This window comes from Benincasa hispida, chromosome 11 (assembly GCF_009727055.1).
Source record: "Benincasa hispida cultivar B227 chromosome 11, ASM972705v1, whole genome shotgun sequence".
Taxonomy (NCBI): domain Eukaryota; kingdom Viridiplantae; phylum Streptophyta; class Magnoliopsida; order Cucurbitales; family Cucurbitaceae; genus Benincasa; species Benincasa hispida.
This window is the reverse complement of record NC_052359.1, coordinates 36,104,224-36,126,823: the sequence shown is the minus strand read 5'-3', so window position 1 is coordinate 36,126,823 and position 22,600 is coordinate 36,104,224. Positions and strand designations below refer to the sequence as shown.

The window sequence follows — 22,600 nt, the reverse complement described above, 5'->3', positions numbered from 1 at the left end:
TCCCAAAGAGCCTTCAATAGAATATCTTAAGAAAGAATTTGAAATAAAAGATCTCGAAAAAACAAAATTTTGCCTTGGTTTGCACATTTAGCTGATGAAATATTTATTCATGATATAGTCCTCTTATACTTTGTTATCTCCAGAGAACAATCGATAGATATCCACACAAAGCTGCTAGAAAAATTGGTGCACAACATTAGAATGCGGTGACTCTGAGAACATTAGAATGCGACTCCGAGATCTTAAGTAATGTTTTGATGAGGGGAGTAAATATATTTATTCTTTTAGGACTATTATATTATATGAAATATCTACTATTTTTCCTTCACTATGATTTTTTTCCTAGTAAGATTTTAATGAGACATATTTCATGTATATGTGAACATCTAAGAGGAAGTATTATGAATATTATAATAATAAATAGATTACCAAATTGGATCTAAATCTTTACTATATAGAATTTTGATGATTTGAAATAAATGAACATAATCTAATAATGTATGGTTCATTACTCAACTAATCCTTGTACTTCTCTACACATAAAAAATTTCTAGATTTTCATAGTCAAATTCAAGTAGAATTGTGAGGTAGGCTTTCCTGCTCTCACGGATGGTTTTGCTAGAGAAGTGGCGGTCACACAGAGAAAAAGAAGGAAGAAGGAAATGGAAAAAAGAAGTAAAGAAAAATAAATAAAGATGACTTTGTAAAACCGATGCAAGTAAAAGTTCAAAATTAGTTTTAAAAGTGGGACAAAAATCATTTTGGACATGTAAAACAGATTTTTATAATCAATTTTCTCAGAACTTCCAAAAGGTGGTTTTTTTAAATCACTTCATCACTGGTCTATAATTGATAGTTCGGAAACAGATTCAGCTAGAGTGAGAACTAAAAAGAAAAAGATTATGAAAGCATGATTGACAAATCACTTCCCAACGAATTGTTTAGATAATGATGGTGCCATCGTTACTATTTAGTTGCCTTACAATGAGAAGAGTGCCTAGAGTTTAGTTGCTGGGGTTGAATGAGACAGCAAAACCATCATCATGCAAACAATTTGTCTGGTTTCAGAAGCTTAGGTATGCTTTCAGAGCCCCAAACTGATGAATAAACAGTGAGTCAATGATCTCAAGTAGATAAAAATAAATAAATAAACCTACCAAATTGGTCTCCAACAATCCTACTAGATGGGGGATTATACAGCAAAAGAGCCATTCAAGCTGAAGACAACCCACACACCCATGACTGTTCACAGTTTCTGGGTGGAGTTTTCTCACAAATCAGAGTGGAGTTTTGCTATGAGATTTCGAGGTCATTTTGATCAACAAAATGATTAACCTGAGACTAATCTTCCAATAACATATGGGTACGCTCACTTCAGAACCATTAAACTCATTTGGATCAGTCGATTTGGCCAATAATTATTAGCAAAAATAACGGGTTGAAGAACGGGAGAGACTAGAGAGATCCGAGATCAGAACTCTTTCTTCTATCTCTACCTTCAAAACAAACCAATCGGTGATTGAAGTCAAAGGTCACATTTTTAATGAAAACAAGGTATTCACATTCAGACATCAGATATCTTTCACTCAGAAAAACTCAAGTAAAAAAACGTCTAACAAGGCTTGTGAGAATCTCAAAACAATTTATAAAAATAAAAAGAACCCAAAGATGGAACCATTGATAAATTAGAAAAATTATAGATGGGAGATATCTATTCGTCTGGGATTTTGATAACAAGGAAAATTGTCCAAGACAAGAAAAACAACAAAAGTGGTCAAAACCAGTACAGTAATTGAGAATCTACGATGGATCAGATGTTCACTTCTTTGCTTTTTTTGATACCCTGCAAGAGGAAGAAGGTTGGTTTAATATATAAATCAGTCATCTGATTTTACTTAATTTAAATAAATTCATAAATATTTACTGAGTGGCTTGAGACGCAGCAACTGGGGCGGCGGCTGGTTTTTCTCCAGGTCCCTAAATGACAAGACAAAGTCAATAATCTGACATGGAGTAAAACCGATATTAAAGAAATTCATGAATAAAGCAGAGCATTTGATACGGCAAAGAAATGCCATGTTATCAAACTTATGCGTATTGAGGAACAATGTTGACATAAAGGATGAAGTCATTGAATACCTGGGCCAACCGCTCCTCTCTTCTGGCAATCTTTCTTTCCCTACTGGCTTTGTTCTTTGCTCTTTTCGCCTCAAATTGATCTGATAATGTCTTCTCTCTTGCCTTCTCAGCCTTTGATTTGTGGATGCTCTCCATCAGCACACGTTTGTTCTTGAAAACATTACCCTTCACCTTCATGTACATGTCATGGTACATGTGTTTGTCAATCTTTTTAGACTCCCTATACTTACGGAGTAATCTCCTCAGGACACGCATCCTCCTCATCCAGAGGATCTTGGTGGGCAATCTAGCTTCTCTGGTACCCCTTCGCTTACCTAAATGCAACCGACATAATTAGGGACAAACTCACCATAAGCACTTCACTATAAAAATTAGAGATTGATTCCACACAAGCGCTTCTTGCTTTGTAATGGTAAAATCCCATAAAACATTATGTGGAAAAAATGCATAGATTGCTCAACACTCCATTACCAATTTTTACCAGTTCACACATAATTTAAAATGGAAGTATCTGTTTCCTAAATGAAATGTAGGATTTTAAAGAAAAATGTCAAATCTTTAGAATAAAGATTTAACAGCTACAATATAGAGTCAAATGGAGGGAAACACAGACAAGTGCTTCATCAAAAAGGCAAAAAGGCATAGAGTTCACCTTGATATCACGGCCCATATCTTCCTATGCAACTAATAACTATACGCCCTTAGTTCTGTTGACTGGTAAAGCATTTCTATTTATATTTATACACTCGTGTCTAATTTCCATGATGCAAGTGTTTTAATGTCTCTTTAGAGAAGTCGAGTTTCACATCTTCAATTTCTCTAAAAAAAATTATCCTAAAAAAAAAAGCAATTGACACATCGCTCTATAAAGTGCCCATGTCCCGGACATGAGGTAGTCTGTATACTTCACCAATAACACCAGCAAGACTCAAAAGAAAAATACCGTATCCGGAGTGACGTCCCTTCCTCTTAGCCTCCTTCATTCGGCGAGCACGGGAACGAGAGTGAATCTTTGTTGGCTTCCTGATAATGAACCCATCTTTCACCAACTTCCTAATGTTTTGGCCTGCGACCAACATAACACCCCTTCAATCAATCAACCCAAAAATAAAACAGAGTACACATACTAAATGTTTAACCTAGGCTCCCAAAAACTGAAATCAGTATTTATTAGAAAAAGGCATCTACGAAACCATATTCCCGGAATTAAATAATTTCATGAAACCAACAAAGTTCAAATCAAGCAGATCAAAATTAAAAACCCAACCCGACAGTTTAGGGGTAGTTAATCAAATTAAGCAACAATCTCCCTACGACATCTTCCACAAACAAAAGCAACTTAATAAACAAACAGATCAAATACAAACCCAAACCCAAACCGGTCGTAAAAGAAGAAAGGAATCAATCAAACAAAAAAAAAAAAAAGAAACGTACGAGAATTGGCCATGGAGATTTCATTGACTTCATTAGGATCGAGCCAAACCTTGCCTCTACCGCACTTGAGAACACTAGCGGCAAGCCGCTTCTGAAGCTTGAGTGAAACCATTTCTCTAAACCTCCTTCGTGCTGCTGCAATCCAAGAGAGTCGCGCAACTGATTGTTGCGCTATTTATATACAGACACTGATGCGGCTTTTGCCCTAGGGTTAGGGTTTTTGATTACTGGCCAACTTTTTGGGCTTCACAACGGCCCATTTAAACTATTTTGCGGATCTGAAATTCGGTCATGGGCTTTTAAGTTTTACCAGCTTGTTTTGTTCCAATCACCTAGAGATTCTTACACCAAAAAATTTATGTACAAACTTCATAGATTTTAAATTATTTTCGTTATGTTTTTTGGCTTTTATTTTAGATTAATTTAACCTCTCTACTCTTTTTTCAAAATTTTCATAATATTAAATTATTTTCTTATTAACATCATTTTCGAGTTTCGACTTTCTTTTTGTTATTTATTAGTTTCTATGGATGATCATTTAAAGCAAGATATTTCAAATTAATATTTTCTTCATTTTAAAAGGTTTTATTTTATTTTCCATATTTCTAACAAAAAATTAATCACTTCTCAATTGAGATCTTACAAGTTTAATATACTGGTTATATAATAAACAAAATGTAAATATACATTGTATATACCATGATTTTTTATTTTTTTTTTGTGTGTTTACAAATATATAAAACTACGTCACATATATAATTATCTTATTCATGCACTTATCAAATGCATTCTAGTTTATTTCTATAAACTTCAAATATATATCAAATTTATTGCGTTTTATATATCAAATATACTTTATCTTTTCTTTCGAAACTTCTTGTCAATTATTGTTTTGGTCCTATGAGAGGAACGATTTTCAAACTTTTAGAGAACTTTTTTAAGAGAGATTTTTAGAGAAACTTTCTTTACCTGTATAGGTTTTGAAAAGAAGACCATTTAAGAAAGTTCATAATCCCAAGAAACTTCTCATAGATGTGTCTTTTAGTATTAATTTTATTGTATTTTGTTTAAAAAAATGAATGCTAATGAGTTGAAAAAGTAAATTGGACTATATTTTTGTGTAAAATAATAGTCCTTTAGACTATTCATGTAAATATAAAAATTTAGATAATTATATAATTGTATAATTAGATCTATTTAATTAGGTGGTATAAAAGCCTCTTAGAGTATCTAACATGTTGGAGTAAATTTTAGATATTCTAACTCGAACAATAGTTAAACAGATTTTGAAAAAATAGCTAAAAACATATTAAACAAAATTTTTTATTAGAATTTTTAAATTGGAATGTAACTAAAGTATCATTGGGTAGATTTCTCACTATTTTTAACTCAATTAAAATAAGAAAAATTGCAATCAGTGGCAATTTGAATATGTTATTTTATAAGTGTCACTCATATTTCATATATCATAAATATCGCAAAACTTCAAATCTAGATTTCTAATTATTTTTACTTCCATATTTGCTCTAAACAATCAATTGATAGAAAGAAAAAAGCGGTAATCAAATATACAGGGGAGGATTAAGGTGAGTATGCAAAATGGTGTGAAGCAATGCTGGTTGGTGAAAGAGAGATGTTGCGGGAGAGAGGTATGTTGCATGTGAAGAAGAAGAAGTTCAAGTTTTTTTTAAAGTATAATTATGAAGTATATCAACTTATCATTATCAAATTTATTAATAGTATATCGGTCAAGTGTATCAATATTATAAAAGAGTGCATAATAATTATCAAATTTATCAATAGTATATTAGCAAAATGTATTAAATTTATCATCAGTATAAACTAATGAATGATTGACTAATTTATTAACAGTTTATCAGTTAAGTGTATCAAGTTTATCAATTGTATAAACAAGTGCATGATTGACAAGTATATTAAGTATATCTATCAGGTGCAACATTATCAATTATTTTAAATATATCAATCAAGTATATCAAATGTATATTAGTAGTGAGGGAATTTGCGACATTTTACATCTTTTATATATGAGCTAGGTTTCTTTCTTACCATTTTTGCAAACAACACATATGTGAGCTATAGACCTAATTAGTATAACTTGTTTTGCCCTTTTGTTAAGTATCTCTTAAAATGAAGGTTAATTAAATGGAGTATATTAAGGAGAAGAGAAGTAAAAATAATAAAAACAAAAGTAACTGTTTATACGAGGTTTTTGGAGAAATGTGTTTCGTGGAGTTGAACTTGTGTTTATGTAGATTTGATGCAGATGTGGTTCGATCTCTAGTATTTGATCCTCTTATTCTCTCTCAGTTGAATGCGTACATTTGATTTGAAGAAGCAAAGCGCGTGATGTTCTTGAAGTTGAAGTCTTAAAAGATTAGTTGTATCTTCAGAAAACTTGTATCTTCATGGAGTGTCCAGTCACATGAGTTATGAAGTCTTCTGATTGTTGGAAAAAATCTCTTATGCTCTCTAGAGTGCAAAATTTATGGCCCCTTCAAATGAAGGAGAACTTCTAGTTCTTTGGTTTGGCTTTGTGGGCTTGGGTTTGAGTATGGTTGGTACATGGACCTGATCCTTGGGCTCAACTAATTGGATTTAAATCATAGTTGCTGTTTGGGCTAAATTAAGCTTATTTTTTGGTTTGATTGGATTTTAACCCAAATATTAATATTAATTTGATCAAAATAATTGATTTGCTCCAATGGTCAAGACGAGAACATATGACATCATCGGAGTCAACAATTTCAGTTCGAGATATTTGTCAACTTTTAATTAGTCCCAAATTTAATTACTTATTATTTTGTCATTAATTTGATATATGATGTGACAATTTGTCATTGGTCCAAAATTTCTCACTCAACATTAACAAATAGAATTAGATCATAATCCCTGAAATTAATTTAAATTAATTTCCCTCGTAATAATTATCTTCAACTAAAAATGTTCATAGATGCTTATAGGAAAGATAGGATCATGAGTGGTGGTTTATAAATTAACACACAAGTAAATATGACACTCTAGATAACTTTTGGTAAGCGTATATATTTGTAATTAAACCTATAACTGCAAATGGTAATGGGTAGGTACAAAATCGAACCCATATATGTATATATACACTCATTTAACATTGATATCAATAACTCCTAATCCATGAGCGTTAAACAATTTTCAGTACAAAATTGAAATGCACTAATAATTATGCTACCTAGATAATTCATAGAGTAACAGTTTAGCATAAAATTTCAACAAACATGATAATAGGAACACAACTCTAGAGTAGCCCTTAAAAGGAGTAAATATGCAAGGTTTCATCTATGATTTGCAGAAAAAAAAAAATCAAAGCACTAATTATAGTAGATTTGTGGTTCCCAAAAACCAAACACGAAAAACTAAAACAATAATCATCTACCTTTCCCTATGTGGGTGGTAAGATTCATCCATGTGCACTTGAATAGCTCCATCTTCTTTCAAATTCTTCAAAACCTCTCACGATTTTCTTTACTCTATTAGAGTTGGTATCTTAAATTTTGTGGTTCTCTTAATTTTGTAATCTGTATACGGATTATTTATTTAATAAAATAATGAGATATTTTATTTGATACTTAGATTACATTAATTTCATCCAATAAACTAAGATTAGATGTTATTTTATGTCACTTAAACATGTATGTGGTTGACATGTAGGTGGATCATGTTAAAATAATAACCTAAATGGTCTGTAGTATATGGATAAGGTTGAGTACTTTAATTTGGAGACACTATGAATACAACCACACTTTGTAATTGTTACAAAAGTTGTAAAATGTTACAAATGATGTGATTCTAATCGTTTATGTAGAGACATACAAGTGGAGGTATCCTATACAAAGAATTTATATAAGATCGAACTACACAATGGTTAGTCTCTCTTTATTACACAGTTAATTGAAGAGATTAACATTTCACAGGATGATCATATGTGACTTGACCTTAATCCTGAGTGAGTAATGAACTTTTTGTCTATGAGGACAGTCCTTTGATTTGTATTGGTGAGAGTGGTCGGATTCGCCGACTCAATAAGCCTACCATTTTTGGGAAATTTTCCAAGTAGGGAGCTGGGAACATAGCTACATAAGATGGAACTCACTCCTTCTCGTTTTTAGGGTAAGTAGATGAATTGTTCTTTTATGTACTGATTTCAGGTCTTGAGCAATAAGGCCTCACCCTTTCACTAGTTGAAGAGAGATTAGTTTATAGTTAGACTATAAATCATTTGTTCATTAGAGGGATCAGTGGTACTTAAGAACTTAAATGTAATTACAGAGGGAAAATGATAATTTGACCTAATTGTAATTACGAGTAATTTACGAAGGGTCGACTTACTGTTGATTGGTTATATCCGTGGACACAAAAATATATCTACAATGCGAAGAGTGTAGTTGTGGATATTTAGTAGAGTGACATGCAGTTAATGAATGTTGATTAATTTAATTAATGAGTTTAATTAACTAATCTTGTATCATTGCAACTTCTAATCTGTAGGTCCATTAGGTCACTTTACTAACTCAATAAGGGTAAAGCAAGAATCAATTTATTTTGGATTAATCTGAATTGTTCAAACTAAATAAGGGAATTAATTGTATGAGATACAATTAATATAATGTATGTGGATATATTATAATTTAAAGTTAATTTTGAATAAGATTCAAAATTATACTTGATGAGAGAGATAAATATTTGAATAAGATTCAAATATTAATTATTTGAATGATATTCAAATAAAACTATAGGTTAAAATTAATATGAATAAGATTCATATTAAACTATAGGTTATGTGAGAGAATATTATTTAAATATGATTCAAGTGAAATTAAATATGTGATATTGAATTTGTTAATTAAGTAATATTCAAATACATATATTTTAAATTTGATTTAATATATTTTATTATTATTATTTTTAAATAAGGAAATAATTTCCTTGGGAGTTATCTGTGAAGTAGTGGATGGTGAGTTATAATCCCTCTTTCCAATCACTTCATCTTCACTCATGAAAAGAGAATGAGAAGTTTTTTCATATTGATTCATTCATACACATCAGAGAAAAGGAGAAAGAGTTTATCTCTGCAAAAATTCTTCTTCTCCCTCACACAAAAGCTAACCCAACATATTTGAAAATGAATTGATTCTAATTTTAAGAGTAATCTAACCCATTTAAAAATTGTTATAAAATCGACAATTAAAAAATACAAAAGAACATAAAAAGAATAGAGAAGATTGATAGACAGATTTATATGGTTCACTAACAATGTGTTAGCTACATTCATGGGGTAGAGGAAGAACAATTTTATTAGAAAGAATGTTACAGAAAATATAAAATCTCATAGAATGCCACACAATGCCACTAATGCCTATAGGGTTAGATAGTTTATATGGTGCACTTTTATAAACCCTAAGTGAAAAAGGAAACTAATTAAATAATTGGATATATATGTATGTATGTATGTATGTATATAAACCAATTCTAATTAGGTTAGGATTCAAGTATTCCCACAAATCTCCACCTTGACTTGAATTCTCTCACTGATAACAGATGTATTAGATGCAACATAAAACACATTGTCATACGTACTCATACTTCTCCCTCATGTCTCAAAGTGTCTCATAATGGAGCACCAAAAATTCAAAAAAATTCAACAAATTACCACCTTGACCTGAATTCTCTCGCAGATAACAAATGTACCAAATGTAACATAAAACATCTTATCAAACGTATTCAGACTTCTCCCCCAAACTCAAGAAGGTAGAATGACAAATAACTTGAGTTTGCGAAGAAAAACTTCCAAATCAAATCATCAGATATGGGCTAGAATAAAAAACTCACAGATGTACCAGATGCAACATAAATATATTGTCAAATGTACTCAGACGTCTCCCTTAAACTCAAGGTGGTAGAGTGACGAACAACTTAAGTTTACGAAGAAAATTTTTTGAATCAAATCAACAAATCTAGGCTAGAATCAGAAACTCATAGATGTACCAAATGCAACATAAATATATTGCCAAAAGTACTCAGACTTCTCCCTCAAACCCAAGGTGGTAGAATGACAAACAACTTGAGTTTGTGAAGAAAAACTTGTGAATCAAATTAACAAATATGGGCTGGAATCAAAGATCCTCATGAAGAGACCTAAAATAAAACCTCCGAAGAACAAAACAAGAATTTTTAGGCTTCGAAGATTTATGATTCTAATTCGACTTATGCTTACCAAAATTTCTATGTTCCTTGCTCCATGTTGCAACTAACTTAGATGTCTGACTTTCTGTATTTGAACTTACTTTCTGTATTTGAACTTACTGCATTCTAACGATCCTTTCTCATAAGCAGCACAAACTTTGAATCTTCTAAGGTCAAAGTTTCTTTCTCTTCAATATATAAGTCAACGAAAGCCTCATACGGTGAGGGCAAATATGTCAAAAAAATTAAAGCAGCATCCTTATCATCAACCATAATCTATACGTTTTGCAGATTTAATAAGATTTTATTTAACTAATCAAGATAGTCTTGAAGAGACGTACCTTCTTGTATACGTAAATGATAAAGACAGCTTTTCATAAACAACTTATTGGTTAAAGATTTCATCATGTAAAGATTCTACAACTTCAACCAAACACCAACAACAGTTTCTTCATCTGAGACTTCAATGATGACGTTATCAGCCAAACATAACATGGTCGTCGAATGAGCCTTCTCCTTAAGTGTCTTCCATCCTTCCTCATCCATGACAGTCTTTTTCGACTTACAAGTCAGCGACACCCACAACCCTTGCTACTTTAGTAGGGATTGCATCCTACCATTAACTGAAACTGTTCCTCTCGATGAATTTGTGGATTTTTACGTTCATGCCAGATATCTTTAATTGTCAAACAAATGCAAAATTTTGAAACCCTAACGATTAGGCTCTGATACCAATTTATTTTGAATTTGACAATTAAAGAATACAAAAGAAGGTAAAAAGAATAGAGAAGATGGACACTCAAGTTTACGTGGTTCACTAACAATGTGTTAGCTACGTCCATGGGGTAAAGGGAGAACAATTTTATTAGAGAGAATGTTACAAAAAATACAAAATCCCACAGAACACCACACAATGCCACTGATGCTTATAGGGTTAGCGAGTTTATATAGTATACTTCTCTAAACCCTAAGTGGAGAAGAAAACTAGTTAAATAATTAAAAATATATATAAAAAAAAAAACAATTCTAATTAGGCTTAGGATTCAAGGCATTCCAACAAATCTCTACCTCGACTTGAATTCTCTTACAGATAATAGATGTACCAGATGCAACATAAAACACATTGCCAGATGTACTCAAACTTCTCCCTCATGCCTCAAAGTGTCCCATAAGGAATCATTAACAATTCAAAACATTCAATAAAAATGGTGAGCTGAATTAAATTGGAGTTGGGGTTTTTTTTTTTTTTTTTTTGAAATAGTTAGATCAAATTTTGTTAAAATTTTCCATGAAAATCTTTGGAGGTTTTTTGAATTTGAATATATCTAAATATTAGTTGTTGGCAATTTAAAAAAAAAAATGTTGTGATAACAAGTATAAGGACCGAATGAAAACACTTGGATGCGTGTTGGACTCTCCCTTCCTTCTACATGCAATAAAGATCTCGTCTGAAGAAGAAGAATTCAGATTTAACTTCATTTCTCTCTTCTCTACGATAAGCTCTTTTCTGTTCTCTCTCTCTCAATGTTCTTGAGTTCTTTCACTGATTTACACATAATCAGCTTCTAATTTCTTAATTGTTGCAGATTGTGAAGTTAATTTGATGAAGAATCAAATATTGAACCAATATGAAGAAGGAATGAAAAGAGAAGGAAACACATAAGGATTTTGAATGGTTAAGCTTATACATTGCCTACATCCATGATGGGAGAGAAAAGATTTTATTTAGAATTATCAAAGTGTTTTTACAGCTTGAATCTCATATAAGTATTATATCTCTTGCATGTCTAATTTATCTCCTATTTATAAGCATGTATTAGTTTGTTAAGAATTCTACCCTAATTGATTTTCACTTTCATATTTAAAATAACATTTCGGTTATTTTCTATAAACTTCTCCTTTGAAATGAAAATTAGTTAAATCTAACTCTCTTTCCTGTCTTGTTTTAGTTCTTCTTTGTGAAGCCAATAAGCTCGAGGCAGTGTATGAACTTCAGTCGAGCTACTAGTTTGGTTAGCATATCGGTAGCATTCTCTGAGGTATATACCTTTAGAACTTCAATTTCTCTTTTTTCTATTTGATCTCCTATAAAGTGAAACTTGATATCGATGTACTTGATTCTGTTGTGGAATGTTTAATTCTTTGAAAAAAGTATGGGGTTTTGACTGTCACATTATATTCTTATTGTTCTTTTGTGTAATTCCATAGTTATTTAGGAGGCCTTTGAGGCATAGGGCTTCTTTGATTGATTTTGACAGAGCTAGTAGAAGAACCTAATGGACCTACAGATCACGAGCTCCAACGATCTGAGATTAATTGGTCAAACTTTTTAAATCGAATTAATCAACATTTTTTAACTTTTTTTTTCAGCAAATATACGAAAGTAAAATCAGAGCAATCATCAATAAAAGTAATAAAATATATTTTACTATTCCTAATCAAGATGCCATAAAATTCACATAAGTTATAATGAATTAAATCTTGAGGCTTAGATACCCTAAGTATAGATTTAAGCAGAGTCTTAGTTATTTTAGCCTAACTACAATACTCACATTTATCAAATTCATTCACGGATAACTTAAGTATCATTTCCAGCCTAATCATGTTACTAATTAATTTCTTATCATGACAAAGTCTAGATGCCAAATATTCAAATAACACAATATATACACAGAAGATTTCGTTTTATTTGTCTAAATTTAATCTGAACATTCCCTCAGTTGCATATCCTTTCCCTGCGAATACATTATTATTAGTAAGGGTATATAAATCTGCCCATATAGTTTGAGTAAATCCAGCCTTATTGAGGAAATAGCCCAAGACCAAGTTCTTTATTATCTTTGGAGTATGCAGGACATCTTTCAATGTGAGGTTCTTCTTAGAGGTAAATTTCAGCTCCATCTCGCCAGTTCCAGCAACTTTCGTTGAATGGTGATCCCCCAATAGAATACTTTTATCCTTAGTTTCAGTATAAGTTTTAAAGAGACTAAGGTCATGACAGACATGGCGGTAGCGCCAGTGTCTATCCATCACCCCTAAGAACCACCAATCAGATTAACTTCTGTGATCATTGCAACTAACAATTCTTCTGTCAGGTTTGCCTAACCAGTAAAACGATGCATGTTCCTACAGTTCCTAGCTATATGTCCAGGTTTATTACAGTTAAAGCAAATGAACTGTATCGTTTCTCCTAAAGGGGGTTTCTGCTTCTACTGTTGGTTCTGGTTGCTAGAACCACGTTTCTAACATTTCCTCTTTGTCCCCTTGGACTTTTGGTCAGGCTTTATCGCAGCAGAGGTGGATCTCCCAGGAACGATATTTACCTTTTCCCTCTGGTTCTGCTTTCGAGCTTCCTCCTCAATTCTTAGTTGGGTGACAAGACTCTCCAAGGAAAACTTCTTGATCTTATGTCTCAAGGTGGTCTTATTCTTCCATAAGGGGGGCAATTTGTCAATAATAACGATAACTTGGAATTGTTCGTCTAAGAGCATACTTTCAGTTATTATTTCATGGGCTATCTTCTGCAGTTCATAGGATTGGGTCTCCACAGATTTTTCATCCGTATCTAAAACTTGAGGTAACGACTGTCGACATATTTTTTTTCGAATTGATCTCCTCGATATCGTACTTCTTCTACAGGGCATCCCAAACTTCATTTGTTGTCTTCATTATATTGTAGTAATCATACAGATCATCAGTCAAATAATTTAAAATGAAATCTTTTCATAAAATGTCTTTTTCATCTCAATCAGCAACTTCTCCTATTTGTTGTTCAGTGGGATCTTCTTGGATGGCTTATCCATGGTATAAATGTCAGCAACTTTCTTGACCATAAGGAAAAACAACATCTTCTACTTCCATCGTTTGAACTTCGCTCATTCGAACCGGAATGGACGGTTGAGGTTGAATGTCATAATGTTTTATGACTTGTAAGGGCTATCGCAGCGGTGACAGAAGAAAATTGTCTTAAACTTGTTGTTTTTGGCTACCCTCCAATAGTTAAATTTGACAGCAGCGAGTAGTCATGAACAACAGTCGTCAGAAATATGGGACCTGCAAAACAGAAACTTGTTACAGGTTCAGTCGTGGATATCGTTCTCTTTAAAACATTTCGCGACTCTGCCCAAGTGTGCAAGCAGTTCTTCAGAAGTACCACGTCGTCCCCAAGATAAAACAACCCAGAAAACTATCTCCATCGAAAATGTGCAGTACATAATCGAAAAACTCCCACCCTTTAATGCTTGGCAAACTGAAAAACGTAAATGAGGGTAATAGAAGAAATTGAGAGAGAACGTGTTGAAATTGTTGAAGGCTTGCACCTTTTATAGGCCTCGAAGGCCAACTGTAGTGCGAAATTGCAGGGGAAGCAGGTGGAAAGACTGAAACGAGCAACGCACGGGCAAAAAACTGACCGGCTCGCGACACGTGTTGGAGGAGTTGAATGAAGACATTAAAACAACAACAATAATAATAATAATAAAGAAAATAAAGAAAAATATTTTTAATAAATAAAAACAATAATAATCTCACACGCGAGTGCCTCGCCTGACCGGACGGACAGTGGCGACGACGGCGTGTCACGGTTATGCTTGTCTAGGGCGTGTTGCCCATGGCCATATGACCACCTCCACCTCTTTTTACTATGCTTTCATCCTATATATTTCCTTTTGCTAGGTAGTTAGGTTTATATGTACTTTTCTTAGTGAGTGATCGCTCGCCCATTTCCATATACAAGGGTAATGGATGTGTTTTTGTTCAGAATGCATTATATGGGGATAAGACTAACCATCACTTCCCCATACTCGGAGTATTATGTTATAAAGCTGTTATTGTTGCTTATTATTTTCTAGCTTACTACAATCTTTCTCTTCTCCATTCTTACAATCAAACTGTCTGCGAAAACCTTTTCTCCAAACCCGTTTTATAAAACCGTTTTCTCCAAAACGGGGGTGGAGGTTGCAAGAGGCACCCGATGTGCCATTGGCTGTTCGTATTTAAATTGGCTGACTGGTTTGTGAGTGAGAACAAGTGCCGCACAATCGCTAACTGAAGCTTCAAAAAGTGCGATTGTGACAGTTGGTATCAAAGCCAAGTCAGCTCGTAGAGTTGAAAAGTTGTGATCATTTCTGCTACAAAGTAGTTGAGCATGTCCCATGTTGACCGATTGGTCGAGATTGAACAACAAATGCTCTATTTAATAGAAATATCTGATCAGGTTCAGTTTCTAGAGACTCGGTTACAGGAAGTCGTTGACAAGGTCGATGAAATCGATGCGGTGGCTGGCCGTTTAGACAGGATGCCCGTCAAGGAATTATCGACAAAAGTTAGAACCTTAATGGCAAAAACTACGATGGATAGGCCACTTGAGCATGGGGATGGTCGTCGGGCTCTATTGCCGATAGAAGAGCATGTCAAAGAACTAGACAACTTGAAAAAGAGCAATCATTCATATGGTGACCGAGATGTCCGAGGACTTTCGAGCCACCATCGAGGTCGTCCACGCAGAGAATACTGACATTAGTGCAAAAATTAACCTCACCATGAGAGCGGTGGGAAATCAAGCCCTAGTCGGAGGTGCAGCCCAATTCAACAAGGTAAGAGTACCCGAGCCTAAGCCCTTCTGTGGGGCTCGCGATGCAAAGACACTAGAAAATTTTATCTTTGACATGAGTACTTCAAGACAACGACTGAAGAGTCGAAGATCACCCTAATGACGATGCACCTAGCAGAGGATGCCAAGTTATGGTGGAGGTGCCGTTTTAGGGATGTCCAAGAGGGACAGTGTACCATCGACACGTGGGAGAGATTGAAACAAGAGTTGCGTTCTCAATTCTTCCCCGAAAATATTGAGATTTTGGCAAGACGCAAGCCACGGGAATTGAAACATACTAATACTATTAGAGACTACGTGAAACAATTTGCCAGATTGATGTTGGACATAAGAGACATGTCCGAAAAAGACAAAGTTTTCTGTTTTATCAAAGACCTGAAACCGTGGGCGAAAACAAAACTGTATGAGTAGAGAATATAGGATCTCCCAGCCGTATACGTAGCAGCCGAACGGTTATTTGACTTGATTGATGAATCTCAGGAGATAAGGCAACACTCGAGATCCCCTAATAGGGGGAGAAAGAGCAACGGTTCGAGCCCATCAAGAAATAGTGGAGGAGATAAAGACAACAATGGGGATAGTATACCTCTTTACCAGACGACTAGGAATATGTGACAAGGGCAGAATCAGAAGAATTTTCATCAGCCTTTATCCTGTTATATATGTAAGAGTCTACACAAGGTGAGCGAATGTCCGAAACAAGCTGCCTTTAGTACTTTCCAAGCCTCATTAGCTACAGACTTAAAAGGCAAAGCTGTTTAGGTAGAAGACGAGAATGTGTAAGCAGAGAAAGATAGAACCCCAAGGGTTGGGACCCTGAGATATTTAGCTGCCCTCCAAAAAGATATAGGAGAAGGAAAATGATCTCACGGAGGCGAACTGATGTATATTGATGCTTGGGTCAACCATAGATTGACCAAAAGTACCATAGTTGATTCGGAGGCCACCTATAATTTTATGTCCGAAACAGAAGCCAGACGGCTGAATTTCCATTGGGAAGGATGCGCAGGTAAAATGAAAATAGCGAACTTTGAAGCCTTGCCAATTACAGGAATAGCAAAGAGAACAGTCGTAAAGTTAGGGGATTAGAGTGACCCTGCCGATTTCGTGATCGTTAAGATGGATGACTTTGATGTGATGTTGGGAATGAAGTTCTTGCTTGAGCACAAGGTAATACCGATACCCCTCACCAAGTGTTTAGTGATCACCGGGTCTACGCCCATCGCTGTGCATGTTGAGATCAGATGATCGAAGGGGATAAGTTTTGGGGTTGATGCCCTAAAGTCTCGTGTTCTGTAGTTTGTAAACAGTATGTACGAACGCTTGTGTTGTTAGTATATGATATTTACTTCACATCTTGTAATTTGCTCATTTCATTGTTTTATTTTCTTTACTACAAACCAATAAACATAAAATCCCTGGTTATCTGTATGTGACTCAAACATGTATGTGGTGACATACAAGTGAATCATGTCTTGAGTGATAACCAAAATGGTCTGTAGTATATTGATATAGGAAGGAAACCTTATCTTGGTAACATTACAGATGCAGCCTGCTTTGTGGAATGATCACAAGTGTTGTGACTTGTCACATATGATTTGATTCTAATCATTTGTGTTGGGGACATGCGAGCAGAGACGTCCTATACAAAGAGTTTGTATAAGACCTGACCACGAAGTGTTAACGTCTCATTATATAACACCGTTCACGACGGAGACTTCACTTCACTAGGATGACCATAGGTAATATGAACTCAATCCTGAGTAAGTTGAGAACTCCTGCCATTGAGGGCGGTCCTTTGATTTGCATGGATGCAAGTGGCCAGGTCGCCGATTCAAACCTATCATTTTGGGGATTCGTCTGATTTGGGAGCTGAGAACTCAGCTAACACAAGATGGAATTCACTTCTTCCCCGAGGCAAGGGTAAGTAGATAGATGACTCCCTTAAGAGCTGATTCTGGAGCTTGAACGATGTGATGCCACACACCTTCTCTTGGCCCGAGAGGTGTTCACATATAGTTGGACTATGTTGTATTGTTCATCAGAGGAATCAGTGGTACTTAAGGAGTGAGATGTAACTACAGGGGCAAGACGGTAATTTGGTCCAGTTGTACTTACGAGCATCTGTGAAGGGTCATCGTACTCATGATTGGTTATATCCGATGGACACAAAAATATATTTGTGGTAAGAAGAGTTCAGCTGTTGGTCTTTAGTGGAATGTTTGACAATTAACGGATGGTGGATCTCCTGGCTAAAGAGTTTAGTCAGCTATTCGCGTACTGTTGGAGTTTCGAGCCACAGGTTCATTAGGTCCCCTGGGTAGCTTGGATAAAGTCGAGAACCAGTATTTGGGTTAATTTGAAATGTTCAAATTGACAAGAGGAAGTTCGATTATATATGATATAATTGGGTAAATGTATGAGATACATTAATTTGGAGGAAATAAGATATAAATATGATTTATATCAAGTAAAGGAGAAAATACTATAGTAGATATGTGATATCAAACTATAGGATATAAATATAATATGATTATATTTATTATTTAATTAATTGATTAATTATATGATAATTAATCCTAATATCATGTTTGGACGTGGGTTAGTGGGCAGCATCGGTTATGGTAACCAATGAGTTAAAATGAAAAAAGTTGATCGGATAGTTTTTCTAAATGATCGTATAGTTTACCAATTTAACTAAACGATCGTACACCTTTTCCTAAACGATCGTTCAGTAAATCCTACATGATTGTGTAACTCCTCTATGCGATAAGCACTTTTGTTATGTGATAGCGTTGTCTTCTCTCCCATTTGCTTATCGCTTACACAACTCGTTTTTCCTCTGTCCTCTACCAAATTCACTAAAGCCCACCCTTTGGGTTTTCACTATGAGAATACCCAAGGCTCATTAGTGGTGGTGTCGTCCCCGTTGCGGCATTCGTGTTTGCGTTGATTGTGCTGCTATAGTCTGTGTTCCCGTTGGGCGTTGGTAGATCTGTTGGAGAGTTCCGCTACGTTGGGGTTCTGAAGTTTGAAGATAGTCTTCAACTAGTATGGAACTCTTTCCCCTTATGTTTTATTGTTCATAGCATGCCGTTAATTAAGTTTTCATTTCATAACTGTATGTGTTATATGTATATTGTTCTATTCCGGTCACTGTGAGATCGGAGCGATCTGAACGCGTTCATGGAGCTCTCAGTATGAGATCCTTCAAGGATGATCTCGACCCTTCAGTTTGAGAAGGACTTTACCCACGAGTCAGTCGAAACTGCAGAAGAGAAACCCCTCAAGTCATTCTGCGTGTCTTGGAGCAGTGCCATGTTGTTGGACCGGACAATTTACACAAGTCCCCGACTCCAAAGAGGAGGAGAAGAAGAAGGAAGCCTAGACACAGAGAGTTCCTACCAGGAAAGTTGGTTCAAGTAAATATGTGCCTGAAATAGTTTTGAAGTTAAGGGAAAAGAGAAGATCGCCTCGTGAGTAACTTTAAGGGACTAGTGGAAGTCATCAAAAGGGTTGGGAAAATCTCTTATCAGGTGCAGTTACCATCGTGGGTGGAGATTCATCCTGTCATCTACGTAAGTAGGCTAAAACCCTATCATCCCAACCATGCCGAGGAGAGATGTAGGGTGGTAACCCGTCTGCAGGCCACAACGAAGAGAATGGCAGGAGAAGAAGCCAACGAGAGACTTGTGGGAAAAAGCGACAGAGTAGGAGGACTAGAACCAAGTTGGGAAGAGTTCCTGGAGAAGTGAAGAAGCCTCAAAGACAGAGAAGTTCATTGGGAGCGCATGGAAGGCCTCAAAGGCAGCTGCTCAACAATATGCTGAGTTCGAGCAGAGTCGGTTGACGGGGACGTCAACCAATTGAGTGGGGGAGAATGTCCCGGTCATGCTTTGTCTCTTATACACATCTAGATGTGTATAAGAGACAGGAGGAAATTGCCATAGCCTAATGTCACGGTCATGCTTGTCTAGGGCGTGTTGCCCATGGCCGCATGACCGCCTCCACCTCTTTTTACTATGCTTTCATCGTATGTATTTCCTTTTGCTAGGTAGTTAGGTTTATATGTACTTTTCTTAGTGAGTGACCGCTCGCCCATTTCCATATGTAAGGGTAGCGGATGTGTTTTTGTTCAGAATGCACTATATGGGGATAAGACTAACCATCACTTCCCCATACCCAGAGTAGTATGTTATAAAGCTGTTGTTGTTGCTTATTGCTTTTTAGCCTACTACAATCTTTCTCTTTTCTATTCTTTCAATCAAACTGTTTGCAAAAACCTTTTCTCCAAACCCGTTTTCTCCAAAACGGGGGTGGAGGTTGCAAGAGGCACTCGGTGTGCCATTGGTTGTTCGTATTTGAATTGGCTAACTCATTCGTGAGCGGAAACAAGTGCTGCACAATCACTAAGTGAAGCTTTAAAAAGTGTGATTATGACACGGCGCACGTGTGGGATGTCCACCATACCCACATTAGCCTATCTCCTCACTCCCTCTAAAACATGGATACCCCTTGAATCCCAACCCCAAAGTCCAAGATGAAAGTATAAGAAGGAGATTCCCCTTTAAAAAATAGATGGAAGTATAAGAAGAAGACTCCCCTCTAAAAAATAATCAACATGGGATTCTCAACAAAATATTTTTTCCTTTTCTTTTAAAACTTGAATTTTCACCCAATATTTTTGCTTGAATCTATCATATCCTGTGACAGTGTTCGTGGAATGAAGTTGGAGCAGTGTTCGTGGAATGAAGTTGGAGAGCTTGTTGCGTCGTGATCATTGGACACCCTCATTGGTCAGTTGGAAAATGAATTATGGTGCTTCTTAGTTTGAAGAGTTGGGCGCTAGTGGGGTGAGCTGGATTATTCGTGACTCCACTGGATCTTTGGTGGGTGTTGGCTTTTAGAGAATTAACAAAAGGCTGGAAGATTGAGGTGTTGGAAATGAAAGCTATTGAGTTAGGTTTGTTGGCACTGTTATCTAACTTTGGTGGTTCATCCTCTTCTCTTGTGACCGAATCTGACTCCACTGAAGCGATTGCATCTCTGAATTGCATCCATTGTGATATGTAGGAGATTAAAAGTGTATCTTGTAATGTTTTACATATTTCCATTGCCCTGGGGAATGTTCACTTCTCTGAGTGTTCACGTTCTTGTAACTCTTTCGAGCACTGGCTTGTTAAAGCGTATTTTCCCTATTTTGTCTCTCTTTTTTGAGTAATTGTGCTTCTTCCTCCTCTTTGGAAGATTTCGGTTTTTGTTTTTGGGGTGCCAATATGCCCGCTTAGATCTCCTCTGCTATAATTTAGGAGAGTATTTATTGTTAGTTTCTGTTCATTGATATTTTTCTTTTTTATTACTAATATATTAGTGAACCCAAAAAAAAAATGTTTCCTTTGCTTTAAATTTAGGATTATGTGCGTTCATTTTATAAGCATGATATTTTAAGTGTATCGATGATATATCAGTTATAAAATATTAGTGTATCATACATCAATTAGTAAATATTTAAAATAAGACATGAATGTATGTGTTATATATCTAAGATTAATCAATATTTAAAATGTGTATCAATAAGCTAATATATAAAAAACATCAAAGTGTATCAGTAAGTTTATATATTAATATTAAAGTGTGAAAAATATAATGATATACCTAAAAGGGAGTATATCAATAAAACATGTGTTTCATTTTATAAGCATGATATATATTCTAAGTTCATAATAGATATCAAATATAAGACACGAATGTATATCAGACATCTATTAATAAATACTACTTGAAATAAGAATGAGTATATCATCACTATATTTAACAACAATCAATATTCTAAGTGTATCAACATATATCAACATTCAATCAATAACTTATTTTGAAGTAAACATGCGTATAAATAAAACACGCGTGTTTCATTTTATAAGCATGATATTTAACTTCGAGTATATCAACAATATATCACATATAAGACATGAGCATATCATACATCAATCAATAGATACTTCAAGTAAGATTATAGTGTATCAATTGTATATCTAACAACAATCAACATTCCACGTGTATCAACAATATATCTAACTAATATCAACATTCAATCAGTAGCACATTTTGAAGTAAAACAAGTGTGTTTCATTTTATAAACATAATATTCTGAGTGTACTGGTAATATATCAAATATAAGATATGAGTGTATAAGATATTAATCACTAAATTGATTAGCTAAAAATGAGTTTATCAATAATATATCATCTATATATATTCAACATCACGTAGATCACTTAACAAATATACTTGAGATTGAATATATCAGTAATAGAGGGTATTTTAGACTTTTAATTTTTTAATACTTGGGCTTGGGTTGGCTAAAGTTTTGCTAGATTTGTAATAGAACAAAAAGTGAAGGCATGCTTGCAATACTAATTAATTAATTTATTAAATTTATGTAAGATTATCATGCTTACAGATTAAACATAAACATAATTTTTGTTCATAAAATTTTCGTAGAATTTCTATCCACAACTAAATACAATCATCTTTGATTCTCAAACATATTATTTATAAACATATATAAAATCTCAAACCTAAATAGTCTTTCAACAAATAATATAGTTGATTTCCATTGGATTGATTTTCAACCCATTATCTACGGCAAGTAAATGAGCCAAAATTCTAAAAATTTTAAGGCATGTTTAGTGGAGAATTTAAAAACAATAAGTTCAATGAAAACAAAATTATATTTCATATTTTCATATATATGTTTGGTAGCATATTCATAAATTAAATTTTAATTTAGACAATCGTTTAAAATGTGTTTGATACTATATAGTTATAAATGATAAAACTAGTTATAGTTACCACTAATATTTAATTGACAATAAATTATTATCAATTAATTTATGAATATGATTTGTGTAAAAAAATTGTATAAAATTATCGTTTCATTATATTATATAATTTATAATATATTACATGATACATATTATATTTTTAGAAAATAAATTGAATTTATAACGTGACTTATTATATTTTTAAATATTTTATTTTCATTTAATAAAATTCGGTATTTGAAAATTGAAAATTTGAAATTCAGATATAATAAAATTATAAAAATATTGTATTCAGAAACTCAATTAAAAGATGTGGATTATGGAACAAAAAGACTTTAAAAATTAAAAATATAAA

The 22,600-nt window shown here is 34.2% G+C and overlaps 1 protein-coding gene and 1 long non-coding RNA gene across 4 annotated transcripts; one reads left to right on the top strand and one right to left on the bottom strand.

Annotated features, from left to right (window-relative positions):
- Positions 1-1,622: 1,622 nt before the first annotated feature.
- Positions 1,623-3,734, bottom strand: LOC120092188 (60S ribosomal protein L19-2). Its single transcript, XM_039050424.1, has 5 exons — positions 3,574-3,734; positions 3,083-3,205; positions 2,140-2,453; positions 1,925-1,977; positions 1,623-1,843 (listed from the first exon to the last, which is right to left on the bottom strand). Exons 1-5 carry the CDS (start codon positions 3,683-3,685, stop codon positions 1,819-1,821), a joined length of 627 nt encoding a protein of 208 aa, XP_038906352.1. The 5' UTR covers positions 3,686-3,734; the 3' UTR covers positions 1,623-1,818.
- A 7,497-nt stretch (positions 3,735-11,231) lies between these two features.
- Positions 11,232-20,757, top strand: LOC120090240. 3 transcript variants are annotated; one of them, XR_005485469.1, is made up of 4 exons: positions 11,232-11,849; positions 13,091-13,227; positions 13,338-13,387; positions 20,160-20,757. It is a non-coding gene; the product is annotated as an uncharacterized LOC120090240 (long non-coding RNA). The 3 variants fall into 3 exon arrangements; XR_005485467.1 differs by having other exon boundaries at positions 13,091-13,387; positions 20,160-20,756; XR_005485468.1 differs by lacking the exon at positions 20,160-20,757 and adding an exon at positions 13,587-16,772 and having other exon boundaries at positions 13,091-13,387.
- The last annotated feature ends 1,843 nt before the right edge of the window (positions 20,758-22,600 follow it).